General features: G+C 40.1%; 1 protein-coding gene across 1 annotated transcript; it reads right to left on the bottom strand.

Moving 5' to 3' along the window:
* Nucleotides 1–8,817: 8,817 nt before the first annotated feature.
* On the bottom strand, nt 8,818–9,402 carry MELLADRAFT_102311 (uncharacterized protein; the record flags this gene model as incomplete). Its single annotated transcript, XM_007404958.1, has 2 exons — nt 8,818–9,014; nt 9,156–9,402. 2 exons carry the CDS (start codon nt 9,400–9,402, stop codon nt 8,818–8,820), a joined length of 444 nt encoding a protein of 147 aa, XP_007405020.1.
* Between the last annotated feature and the right edge of the window lie 5,234 nt (nt 9,403–14,636).

Raw genomic sequence — 14,636 nt, 5'->3', positions numbered from 1 at the left:
ATTTGCCTTACATCAAGCACAGTGAATTTTGTCAAGATCACCCACATCAATCAATATCCAGCCAAAGATATGCTCACAAGCCTTGGTGCCATGTTTCCAAGGCACAAATGGCACATCTGGAAAGTGCTCACAATGTGAGATGACTAAAGCAATGAGCGACAAAGCAAGCTGGCCAAATGTCTTACACACTGGGCTCGAGATACCATTTTGATCTAATGACATGAGTCCATTTGTGTCCTTGTACTGCTCTTCAAGAAAACATTTCCATCACTTAAGAAGCACATTGGCTGTATGTGACAATAAGATACACTCCTCATGTGAGGCAGATGTGCTGAGCCACACATCAACCAATTTATCAGTAATAAACAAATACACTGCAAGTCCTGTACAATCCGGGTGTTCTAGAGTCAGTTTAAGTGTATCATTGTTGAGGGTTCAATAAGCATGTTCATCTCCCGTCTATCAACATTGAACAAACTATCCTTGTCCTGCATTAATAATACCATGTATTCAATGTTGAGTACTGACCAAGCACAAGCAATTGAGCTCCAGATAATAGTTGACTAGCTCCTGTCCTCCTTGCATGTTTTGGGTCTTGAATAGTCACCAGAGGTATCTGGTTAGTCCCAAATAGCGGCATCTTGATGTGAATGTTGGCTTGAGGTCAAGAAAACTCTATGTAATTGATGCTTGGGTTTTGACAAGGCACAAGGAATAACCCTCGTCCATGTCACTAAGACCCAAGATGCTTAGGCTGAGGCTACTAGACGCTCGGTCTAGTGATTAGACGCTTGGTCTAGTGATTAGGTGAGAAAGCTCTGGGCCTGGATCAGGCACAAGATGAAAAGTAAAGTCTACTCAGTTACCAAGGTAACCAAGTTCTTCTCTCTAGATTCGAGAGAAGTCCTCCAAGACTTTACTTTCTCATCTTACCAGACTTTTCCTGGTGTTGTCTTTCCTACTCACTTCTCCTCTAAGCCTCGAGCATCTTGCTTTCTTCTCTTCTCTCAAGAAGCTTATCCTTAGATTCCTTTCAAACCCACATGTTTAAAAAGCCCTCCCACCCATGGCTTGAAAGGACTCTTTTCCCCCTTTCCCTCTCAGACTTCTCTCTTGTGAAGAGAAATTCCTTATGATCTCAATAATTGAGATCATTCAGTTGAAGTTCCCAGAGAGAGAAAAACAAAAATTGGTTTTTCACCCACAGCACGTAAGCCTCACTAACAGGAATGACTACTGTTGGCAAGTCTTACCAAATTGCATACCTTAGCATAGGTAAGGAGGAAGCACAGTGTCATTTCACTAGTCACTGGCAGGCCAGTGAGTTCCATTCACCTCAATCCAATCTCAGTTCAATGTCAGTTCAATATCAGTTTGACCTCAAATTATGTTTGAGTGGGGGATATGCATGGGCTGCATAATCACTCAAACCTTCCAGACATTCTGACACCTTCATGTGTGGACATGCAACCAAGCTTTATTCCAGTTCATTCTGGAAGGTTGTTTGTCTGCTACGCTAAGCCAAACATGGAGATTGGATTGAGCTGGACGTACTCACTGGCCTGCCAGTGAGTAGTAAAATGACACTGTGAAGGTTATTAAAACACCTTTGTTTAAATAGTTTAGACATCTAATGAGTCTGTACGTAGACATGGAATGCCGGAGAGTTTAATAGTTGCTGTGCTGACATCTCAGTTGCCACACCATCAGATCCAAGAGATAAAACTTTCAGAATGGCTTCTTGTGCTAGATTGAGGACTTGTGCTTTATAAAGTCATCTTTGGCTGTTCTGTGCTCAGTTTTCCACTTGTTTGGGTCAATGTGTGAAGTAATAGTAGCCTGACTGACAATCTGGAATTGTCCAGCAGCCTGAATCCCAAACCAGATGGTGCCCAAGTCATGTCAAAGTACCATTTTGCACCAAAGACCAACATCAATGCTGAAGCTAGGTGATCTCAAAGTGGCTTGAGCTGACCTCCCATGTCATGGTCCAGTTGGCATACATTTTGTACACCAAATCACTTAAATGAACAATCAATTCATCTACAATCAACAGCTTTCCTTCCATTGAGGTTGAAGATTGTCCCATTGGCAATGTTCTCACTGTTGTATAGTTTTTTGTCTGTTAAACCGGAACACATGAGGAGTCAAGGACACTCCGTACAGTACACATGCTCTGCTAGGGAACATTGTGGATCAATCAGGCAATGCCTGTCCCCCAAATTCATTGTGGCATGATAGCTTCAGTTTCCGTCTGGGACCTTAAATGCTGGCTGAGATTGTAAAATTTGCTGCAAGCTTGCAGGATAAGCAAGCAAAATACAGAAGCTGAGCTCAAGAGACCCGTAGCAAGACATATGAGTGATACATATGAAGATTGAATCCCATTGAATGTCTACTCACTTTCATCATCCATTTCTCTGTCATATTCTACTTGAATGAGCCGCAAGTGTAACGTTTTGATCCAATCAAATGGGTTTTCTGAGTGCTTGTTTCCTGAATTCTGGTAATGAGGCTGATTTAAAATCTTGACACACCAGTTTTGACACTGACTAACCGCCACACCCAGGTATCCAGACTCAAGAGTGATGACTAGATGAAAATGATGAAAATGATGAAGAAAAAACTAGGAAAAATTGACTGTTCCACGGTTGTCCCTTTAACACAAACCCCACCCAATCATCAAGGGAGAGTTGATTGTCCCCACACAAGCTCATATATCTTCTAAGCCATACTCTGGCTCAACAGGCTCAACCCATCCTTACCGCAATTGTTTTCAATAAATGGAGGCTTAGGAAATGGTTGAAATCACATCCTGCTGCCCTAACTCATAGCACATAGCTTTTTTGGAGAGACACCAGAGCACTCTTTGCTCACCTTGTAACAAAAAAGCTTCTTCTATAAGTTCAACTTCTCAGGCACCTCAGCCTTGGATTTCACAACATTGCACATGCCTGTTTACCACTTCTTGTCTTGATTTTCAGTGACTGCTGATGGTATTCAATCTTTTAGCTCAACAACCGCAATTGCAACAGGATATTTGGGAAAAGTTGCCACAAAAGAAGACGCTTAAACACCCAATTCATGACTAAATAAACATCAGCTGTACTACAGGTGCTTGATAGATTGTGATGCATGTGATTCTAGATACCGCCTTCCAGATGCTCAGGAAAGAAGGAGATGATGATGCATTGTAATTGAGCTGGATGTATACACGTAGCAAGATCAGCAGTAACACCAAAGGAAATGCAAGGTAAAAGTAAAAATAATAAGGCCATAAACCTCAGTTACAGATTACCTGAGTTGTATCTCCAATTCCAAAGCATCTGAATGTTGTACCATGAGGAGGAAATATTTTTGAATATGAATTTTTCTAATGGTCCATTGAGGATGCTTGGTAAAAAAAATGTGTCAGAGTGTGACACACTTTCTAACTTCAGATAGTCTGTCTGAGTCCCTCTTCAGACTGCACCTTTTTTAGTTCTCATTGCTTTGCTCATCCCTTTCTTGTCCAAGCAATCACATTTTGAGCTCTCTACTTTGTCAAGGTTTTGACCCGGTGTGGGGGGGGCATAGGCCACAGACTGCCTGTCTGATAAAAGGTTTCTATGGGCAGGGGACATGGGTGAGTGCCCCATGAGGACCTTTTTGTGTCTCTAACTGTTTGTTTTTCCACCTTTTTGTATCTTGTATGTTCATTACCTACCTGTTTAGAAATGCCCTTGTTTTTGCTTCCTTCATGCTGAATCTATTACTTTCAGAGTTGTCAATTCTACTTCTTGTTTCTCATTCTGTCATTATATCTTGTTATATTGTTGTCAAATTTCAACAGAATAATTTAATGCTTCCAGGTGTCCTCAGAAATAGGAGTCTATCATCAATGACAATTGTGGTGTAAGATATGTCCTGGAATAGAGTGCTCCTTCAAGAGGGCACTGCCAGAATATTTAACTCAGATTGAAAATTTCTAGGTGTCATTGAATTTTAAACCTCAGACAAAATCTTTCCTAGGTTATGATCTGAGGTATCTTTCTGCAAATAACAAGACATTGGAGAGAAAACTTGGACAAGGTCGATCCAAGGATTTCCATCCAACAATGCCTCACATTTTTCAACCCAAATGATTCAATTGGAAGTGGGCCTCTTGTATACATTGCTTGATGAACGTAGATCAAGAGAACACATGAATCAAAAAACAAGATAGTGACACTGATTGTTGGTCAAAGGTGTCTTGCATGATGAGAAATAGGAATACTACACATCATGATCTATGTCTACTTGATTAAATTTACCTGAACCCCTGTTGGACATGATACTTGAATTTGCTTCCTTGGTATCAACAGCACAGAGTGGCAATACCGCAAGAGCACCACACTATGTTGCGGTTGCAGTGTGGTTGTGTAGCGCTTTTGGGCGCCGCAATAGCAACACAATATAGTGCACTGCAGACATTATTCGGGTTCCCCAAGTGGGCAGGGAAAAATGATTGGGAGTATGATTTGTCATAAAATGGTCTATCACTCCACACCTGAGCCATAACACCCACACTACATATGTGTAGCAGGCTCAGTGAATATGTGGTTATCATGTACATACAGTTCTGCTCAGTTATCTGCTCATCAGGACAAGTTATTCATATGTAATACATGCTGTAACTTCTTTCAGATTGAAAAAAGCTTCCAAAAGATTGACTACATACACTGACTCAATGTTTTGGTGTGATCTCATCAACTCAACTGCATGTAACACACTTTCTGTTACTAAGACATAGCTTCAACAATATTGCCTGAGCAGCTACAGAATTATATGTAGTGAATTTTTGGGAAAAAAATTTCAAAGTCGAAAAAGTTACATGTGGTATAACATGTGATTTATTTATTCTGATGGGCAAAAAACTGAGCAGACCTGTATGTACATGATAGACAACTATTGACTTAGCTTGCTGCACATATGTAGTGTGGGTGAAATGGCCCAGGTGTGCAGTATTAGATTCTTTTATGAAAAACTGTACTATTAATCATTTTCCTCTGCCAAATTGGGGAAGTTGAATGATGTTTACAGTGGTGCGGTGCTGGCGCTCCGCAATCTGGGTTCAAAAAACCTGTTGCTCAGAAACCCGCACCGCAATTGCGGTCGGTTTTTGACGGTTATTTAGGGCAAATATTGCGGAAATAGGGCAATATTGCACATTTTCCGCAACAGCGAGGTAGAAAAAAACACCCCATTGTGGAGTGGTTGTGTAGCGTAATAATGCGCCAAATGCGCAACACAATGGAAATAGGTCAAAATCCATTGCGTTGCGTAGCGCTTGCGGTGTTGAGAGTGGTATGTGGTAATTATCAAAGAAGAACTGGTGTGGATACCCCCATACAAATCCTCTTCAGCTAGAAAGCTAATCAAGTTAAACTGTTTTCCTGAAACAAGGATTCAAAATAGATGAGTTGATGAAAAAATGTTTAAGGAGCAAGACCCCTAAGTATGTGCTCAAAAAAGAGTAATGCCTCCTGTTGAGAAAGATTTGTGATTGAAAGAAAAATCTCAGGGCCCCAATATGACTTCCAGTTTTTGTGCATCAGTTTATATGCTTCCACACGCAGTTCCTTGTATTGCTTGAAAACTGAACTCTTGATCTCAGAGACTACATACCCTTCTAGGGAATCAATGATTTGCTTGTGACATATAGCGTTGAGTTCAGGAATGATCAACACTTGAGTTCATCAGAAGAGTGTGGATCAGAGATCTTCCATTTAGCCCACATGAGACAAAGCATATGATGTTGAGATTGACTTACTATCAGCCAGGCGGTAAAGACTTTTTGGGCTTGTCAGGGATTTGAAACCTGGAACAATGGTACAAGGGGCACAGTGAGATTTGGCCCACTCAGGCCAAGGAATAAGGTGCTGTGTGTGGTATTGCCCATATTGTACTAGGTAATGTTGGTATGCAGACCGTAGGGGTGCAAAATACAGTGCACTGGATTTGTTAAAAAAAGGTATTTTCAGGCTGAAGGGTGGCAGTTTTTTTGAAGTCATCATCACAAACCCACAGATTGCATAATCAATAAATGCTTGGTATGCTCTTTGGCTACAATATCAGTGAATAAGTATCCTTAGAGCAAGCATTTACCAAGAGAATTGCACTGATGAGGTCCCTGTGATTTGAATGGTCGCTTTGAATGTAGAATCCTGTTGTCACAATTCAATTTTACTTTGCTTGACAAATAAGCTATCAGAGAGAGCTTTGAGATGCATGTATAAGCACCTTTTTGGGTTCATCATTGCCTGGATCACTATCCCATCCGTCATTGGAATCATCCGAGTATGTGCCTGTACTAGGTTCCTCTATCTCATTGCTCTGAATTTTTTTTGATCTGTGTTTTGAGTCTCAGAATATTCCTCTGAGTGGCCTGGGTATGCTCACAATCAGTAAGACAGCTAAGCTGTGATATGCGGCATGAAATAAAAAAGTGGACTCACATCTTTGAAAATATTCAAACTGTGTGAGTATATGGCTTTGAACATATAAATGTTTGATAGTGCCGCTGTGTATTGAATACCAAATGAGTGATGTCAATCAAGGGACAGTTCACAGTTTCAAACATGGTGGTCTGCATTTGCGTCATGGCTTTTTTCAAAACATTTAACTTGCATTGACTTTCCAACAGGGGAGATTGCTCTTGAAGAGACCATGTTATTGCAAAATACAGTGTGTCCTATATTTACAAGGTGTGGGAAGGATTCAGACCTGGCTTGATTTCTAGGTGTGCATGCATACTTACATTAGAAAAGGATTCCAGGTGCAGGATTTTTTGTGCGTCCATCACTTTGCCAATACTGATGGTCTTCCACTTGGCAGAATTACTGCATTGGGTGATAGTAGCCTTGCTAATGACCTGTGATCCCCCCTTGGCCTGGATTCCAAACTAAGTGGTGCTCACATGTTATAATACCAATTTGCACGGGAAAATGCAATGTCAATGACAAAATTAAGTAATCTGGTAGTGGCTTTAGCTCACCTCCCATGTCATGGTCCAGTTGGCATACATTTTGTACACCAAACTGCTCAAATAGACAATCAATTTGTCCACATCCAGTTCTTGTTGATCACTTGATGTCAATGATTGTCCCGTCAAAGATGTTTCTACTACTGTTTTGGTTCTTTGTTTGTGCAGTCAAAATTCATGCGGGCATTCCGTATGACACATATGCTCCGTGGGGCAATAATGTGGGTCATGTAGACAGTGCTCCTCCTCCAAAGTCATTGTGTGAATAGTAACATTGGGAGGCAAAATTAATTCCAAAACAGAAAGCACAGATTGAGAGATCAGTACTGAATACAATCAGTCAATTGGGTCGAATCTCTACTCACAGTCACCGTACGGCTGCCGAGCTTAGCCGCCATGACTGAAATGATTGTGTATGTGTCAAAGTTTCTGAGTGTTGGTTTCAGAAGATTTGGAGCGCAAAGCTTTGCAGTAGTTGAGCCAAGTTCAATAGATTTTGTGACACCGTTATTGTAGTAAAGTAAGCCGCAGAAGCAGGGATCAAAAGGGATAAGGAAACAAAAATAAATTTAGTAACATTGGGAATTTGACTCTTCTATCAAAGAGTGATTAAAAACACAAGCGTTGAATTTGTATGAGCCCATGAAATCTTTCAGACACCCTTTATGTCAAGACAAAGGATTTCAATCCCAGTACATATTGGAAACTTGTGAAGAATCCCCCAGAAGCTCAGGATGGGGACGCAGCCCTTGAAAAGAAAGGCACACCTAGGCATGTTTTTTGAGAAATGGGCGCGCTTGGGCGCCACTGGCGCGTAGCCTTAGGCAGGTCTTCCCTGGCAGAAGCATCCGTATCACCTCAAGAAGACAAGAGGTCCTCTCTCTAAGAGCAACCCAGTGAGCACTTAATGAAACATGAAAGGCACTTTTTGGATATCCACTTGTAGAGATACATATCACACAGCTTCAGCAAAGACAATGGGGAATAGAGTACAAGCCCCATGTCATATGTACAGAGACAAACAAAGGCACTGTAAGCAATGCAGACAACGTCAACAAGAAAGGGAAAAAAGACTTTCCTCTTTACAGACATGCATGTAATCTTCAAAGTGAAGCCTCTGGAAGCTACACCATAAGGAGATTTTTTTGAAAGAGCCAATTGGATGCTTTTTGGGACAAAATGTCACAGACTGTCTGGTTTAAGATTGTCTAGAGACTAGGACCCCAACCAAGGGGTGCAATCCCGAAGATTTTGTTTGAGGACTTTTTCAGATGCAACAACAATAAAAATCAATTGGAAATCAAACATGATTGGATCTTACACTTACTTACAACCTTGAATCAACAGACACTGCCAACATAACAGAGTCCAGCTTTCACATAGGACTCCATCCATGAAACTGACAGTAGATACCATTTCCTAGCAGTCAGTGTACCTCTGATATGATAGTCATAGTCTTGAATAACTGTTATCGTTCAAGATAGCACATACAGCAAAAAAACAAGGCAGTCTTTGTCAGAGCTGAGCCTGTGAGGCCTAATGAGAAGAAGTAATGCTATACATCTATGTACACCTGATTAGAAATACCTGATCACATATTGGAAGTTATGGTCACATTTGTCTTCTCATGTGACATAAACAATACAAAGCTGAAGTGTGATAATTGACAATGAACGACATGATATAACAAGATACATACTGGTTCTGTTCTGCTAGAAACATAAATACATGCCCGTTTTGCTCATCTAGAAAGCACATGTCAGTATACCACTCAGAATCCAGATTCCACCAAAAGTAAGTTGATGAAGACAATTCTAGGGAGTAAGATCCTTGAGTATGTGATTAAAAACAAGAATTGATTCCTCTGGTGACAGGTTCGTGATGAAAGGAGCGATCACCGCACAACGATATGATCGCCAGTTTCTACGCATCACTTTATAGGCCTCCACACGCAGTTCCTCGTGTTGCTGGAAGACTGAGCTCTGAATCTCGGTGATTACATTCATTGCATCTAGAGAGTCAACAATTTGTTGGTGACATATGCCTTTTAGTTGAGGAATGATCAACACTTGACACAATCACAAGAATCTAAGTCAGAGTTCCTCCAATTGCCATGGTGTCAGGCCCCAGATATAAAATTAGATTTACTCACTATCGGCTAGGCGGTACAGGCTTTTTGGGCTTGAGAGAGTCTTGAAACCAGGTACAGTGGTATGAGGGGTGCTACGAGCTTCGGCCCACTCAGGCCAAGGAATAGGGTGTTTTTGTTGACCAAGATTCGCCGTTACAAGCCGCGTGATACAGTGTTGCTTGTATGCAGACCGCAGGGGTGCGAAATACAGTGCTCTAAAGTGATGAAGAAAGATCAGACTTGCAAGCTGAAACACGGCAGTGTTCATAATGATGGTTTCCGTTGTAAAGATGATCTTTACTCACCCGCAAATCGAGTACTCGATAAAGGCACGATAAGTCCGTCGTCTATAATTTTAAGATGAGTATTCTTCAAGAAAGTATAAGCATATGTAGAGCCATACTGACGAGGTGTCTGCGACATGAATGGTTGCTTTGAACCTGGCATCCTGTCATCATAAATCAGCTTCGCTTTACTCGGCACATGATCTAGCATGAATTGCTCAAGAAACTATAGGGTCAAGTACCTTTTCAGGTTCAACATTTTCTGAATCAATATCCCATTCCTCATCGGAATCGTCGCTGTACAAACCTTCACTCAAGTAAACCACTAAAGAAAAAGGGTGGAATAATAAACTAAGTTTATTAAGCGCGTGAGAACCTTGTTTTAAGTTTCAAAACAAGGTTTGTTAAGAAGCAGTGGGATCAAATCCGCACTGACTTCAGTTAGATGACCTCTTAACAGAGGGTTTTGGATATCAATCCGGGAATTAATGCAAGACAGGAGTCTTCTAGCAGGAATAAGAGTAGAAACTACAGTCTAGTTTCGTGCCCAAGCTAACAACACTCTACTCTAGAGTTTGCTAATCAAGGGAAATATCACCTAGTGATATTTAAAGTTCTTTAAACTCTGAACACAGAGGAACTCCCGTGAATTTAGAGTTTCTCAAGTTATTGAATTCCCTTAATAACTTGAGCAGTACTGCAAGGATCACCTCCTGGAAGAAGTCTTCAAAAGAACTTCTACAAATAACAAAAGCAATGATCAATTAGAGAAATATACAATGTCTAATGAAAGAGGACAAGGACTCTTATTTATCTGATTGATGATGTTTACTGATAATTTGATGATATGTAATGATGATAATGGATTTTCCTGGCGGGTCAGAGAGCTCTTTATATACTCAAAACCCTGAGAATCCTTTATGTACAACTTGTGGTTTGATTACATACTCATTTGACGTATGTAATCATGAATTTTAATTATTTAATTATTATCTGATTACGCACGGGTGTAACTCTTGTGTTACTCCTGTGATACGCACTTGTGAAAGGCAATCTTACATAATATAACCAAAAGGTTACATCTACATGTATGTACATATGTAATTTCATATGTAACTATATGTAATTACATACGTACTTGGCTCTTGAAACTGAGCCATGAGTTGTAATTATTATTTTTGTTATTTTATAGTTATTTGGGCAGCCCTTTGGTACTAGTAATAGGGCTCGGGGCTGACATTCCCCACCACCAAAGGAGGTCATACCACTTTCATGAAGTGTGATCTCTCTTTGCTGCTCTAAAGGCTCTAAGGTTTACTTTGGAGTTAGGGACTTTATCCGCTGGTAACCATTCATCAGAGTCTGCTCCATGATTCTTGTACCTTACCAGGTATAAGACTTCATCTTTGTTGTCCTTATTCTTCACTCTTTTCTCTCGAAGAATTTTAAGAAACTGCTTTTCTTTTTCCGGCTCAAAGGGTGGAACTACCACTTTTGTCTTTCTGGGAAACTTATCTTGTGTTGGATCATTGTACTTCTTTATCAATGATACTGGAAAGACCGGATGCTTTCTTTCTAGTTCTCCATGTAATATAAGTTCCACTGCATTGGGTCCTACAAGTTTGGAGATGACAAAAGGTCCAACAAAAGGGTCTCTCAATTTTTTTGGCCCTTGTATGTTGTTGAAATTCACTGTTGACAACAGGACTTGATCTCCAACTTTGAAGTTTGGCTCCTTATGAGTTTTATCCCACCTTTCCTTATTGTACTCTTCCGCTTCTTTGATGCATTGATTTGCAAATTCTCTTGCTTTACTTATCATTGTGGCAAAACTTAAAGAAGTTGGGTGGATTTCTACATCTCTACTCTTAAATTTATCTTTAGGTAACCTAGGGCAAAAACCTCTTTCTATCTCAAAGGGTGTTTTGTTGGTAGAACTGTGAACACTGGTGTTGTAAGCAATTTCTAAAGCCGGTAACAAGGTTGTCCAGTCATGCGTATACCCATCTTTATCCTTGAATTCAAGGCCAAAGGCACAGAATTTCCGCAACATTTCTTCAAATGTTTGAATGCATCTTTCCGCTAAGCCATCTGTTTGGGGGTGGTATGCTGTGGAGAAAGCTAATTTTGTCCCCATGATTTCAAATAAGCTTTTCCAAAATTCAGACGTGAATTTAGGATCTCTGTCACTGATTATTACCCTCGGTAAACCTACATCACTGATCAGTCTTTCCCAGAAGAGTAAAGCAATATCCATTGCTGAAGATTCTTTGTAGCACGGCAAAAATCTTACTCGTCTTGAAAATCGGTCTACAACAACTAAAGCGGAATTGTAATTGTCTCTGCCACCTGGTGGCAATGCTGTGACAAAGTCCATGTTAATGACTTGCCAAGGATATGTAGGTTTCTCAATACTCTGTAGGAGACCATATCTTTTTCCTGTAGCTTTGTTTGCTTTTTGGCATCTGTCACAGCTACTGACATATTTCTCAGTGTCTAATTTCCACTGAAACCACCAAGCTGTGGTACTCACTCTTTCCAGAGTCCGATCTACTCCCATATGTCCAGATAGAAATTCATCATGACATGTCTGCAATATTTGTTCAATGTGTTTTTCTGACACAAGAACAACTACCGAGCTATGCTTCTCTCTGAAGTATAAAAGTCCGGATTGTAATGAGAATTTCCCTTCTGCATACAATTCTTTCCATGGTGACTCAAGACTACTTGCTAGACTTAAATTAGCTTTGTCTTTGGACATCATTGATACTAACTTAGTTGTATTCACGTTAGTATTATAGCTCTCTTTGATTTCTTCAAAGAATTCAGTGCTGAGTTCTGCCAAACTTAATCCCATGACGGGGATGTCTATCTCTGCGTCTTCTGGATCCCACGCAGGATTACTGCTATCATTTGGCAAAGCCATTCTGCTGAGACCATCTGCATTGTTATGCATTTTACCTGGTCTATGTGTAATAGTCATGTATGGACGATATTCTTGAATAGCCAACATCCATCTTAACATGTGTCTATTTGGAGTTTTGATGTTCATCAAAGATCTCACTCCTGTACAATCAGTAATCACTTCAAAGTACACGCCATCTAAGTAGTAGTGTAACTTCTCCAATGCCCAAACCAATGCGAGTGCTTCTAATTGTGGTGAACCATATCTGGTTTCACTGTCTTTGAGATGCCTGGATATGAATACAACTGGGCCTTCCCTGGATTTACCATCAATAATTTGTACTTGATGTAATGCAGCACCTAGACCTTCAAATGATGCGTCAACATACAATTTGAACGGTTTAGTGAAATCCGGTTGCAATAAAACTGGTGCTGTGGTAATCATATTTCGTATCTTTTTCCATGCGTGAATTCTTTCAGCGGTCATTTCAAATGAAACACCTTTGGCAAACAATTTATATAGGCAATTTGCAACTTTACCATAATTTTCTAAAAAATTTCTATAATAGCTGGCAAACCCCAAGAAACTTTGCATGTCTTTGATGCCTTGTGGTGGAGGTTTTTGCAGCACTGCTGCTGTCTTATTTTGGTCAATTGCAATCCATAGTCCGGATACTAAATGTCCTAGTGCTCGGACTTCATGGAAACCAAAATTGCTTTTCTTCAAAGAAATTGTCATCCCCATAGCCTTGACTTTAATCAAAACTTTTTCAATAGCTTTGACATGGTCCTCCCAGTTATCATGGAATATGATAATATCATCAATGAAGATTTTTAACCACCCTTCTCGCAGTTCTTTGCTGAATTCTATATCCATCATCCTTTGAAAGAAAGCTGGTGCATTCTTGATTCCAAAGGGCATCTTCAGATATTCAAAGATACCCATATGGCAGATAATTCTTAAAAATTTTCTGCATGCCTCGTCTATAACATTTTGATGGAAACCTTTGAATACATCCATAGTTGTAATGTATACTGCCTTACCAAGATTGATCAGCACATGGTCACATCTTGGTAAGGGGTATCTATCAGGTAATGTATATGTGTTCAGTGCTCTGAAGTCACCACACAGTCTAGACTTTCCATTGTGCCATGCAATGATTACCGGTGTAGTAATGTCTACTTCCTCTGATTCTCCAACTTTACGAATTACACCGAGTTTTAATAATTCATCAAGATGTTTCTCAATCTCCACTCTATTCCTAGGACTAGCTGGATAAGCTGCTTTCCGCAATATAGGTGGGTATGGTTTTTCAATACTCAATTGAATACTCACTTTGTGTTTGTCAATTGTTCCTAGTGGGCTATCGCCTAACCCAAATTGGTCTTTGAATTTGGCAATCAATCTGACAATTTGTTCATGTTGTTTCTCTGTGAGCTTGGGACTAAACTTGGCTTCCTTGATACTCTCCATTAATGGTGGAGTTGCATTAACCGGTTCAATTGCAGGAATTTTCTCATCTTGCGGAGTTCCTACGTCTTCTTGTTTTTTAAAGACAAGTCCTGTCAACTTTGGTCTTTGAATTGGAAGTCCAAACTTCTTTTTCTTCACATCATTTCCAAATGTGAAGTATTTATCTTTACTATGAAAAATGTCTATTCCATACATGGATAAAAACTCATCTCCTATTATGAGATATTTGGTATGCGAGTTTTCCATAACTACAAATTCAGCATCAATTCTGACTGATTCTTGCGGATGCGGAAAAACAAGTTTCAAAGAAATTACACCTAAAGGAAATAAACTTCCGCCACACCCTGTGAATTTTATGTTATTTTCACAGGGAACCATTCTCGATTTCCAGTCTGGTAATAAAGTGGTGAGATATTGGCTCCCCACCACTGAACAAGATGCACCACTGTCTAAAAGTGCTTCTGCGTCTTGGTCATTAACTATCACTCTTGTCAAACTATGATAACCAATGGTATGGGCCTTACCCGCAGCTGGTCGGCACTTCAGCAGTTTTGCGTCACTTATTCTCACATTTCCTTCCCTTGGAGATGTAATGAGAGGCAATTCTGCTTCAGAGTGTAGCTGTGCAATGCTAACTTCTGGCTCAAAGTTACTCTCTATTGCATCAACTGCTGTAGCCAACTCTGTCTCTTTTTCTTCGTCACTGTCTTCATATTCATTAATGTTATATGAAGTGTAGTCTTCTTCTTCTTCTTCTTCTACTCCTTCAGCGTCAACATTGTTGATTGCTTTACCTTTCCCTTTGCATGTTTTCCATACATGAGTTGGATCCGTACTACC

The sequence above is a fragment of the Melampsora larici-populina genome, assembly GCF_000204055.1.
Source record: "Melampsora larici-populina 98AG31 unplaced genomic scaffold MELLAscaffold_3, whole genome shotgun sequence".
Lineage (NCBI taxonomy): Eukaryota > Fungi > Basidiomycota > Pucciniomycetes > Pucciniales > Melampsoraceae > Melampsora > Melampsora laricis-populina.
The sequence above is the reverse complement of the archived record's forward strand: the minus strand, read 5'-3'. Positions and strand labels throughout refer to the sequence as shown.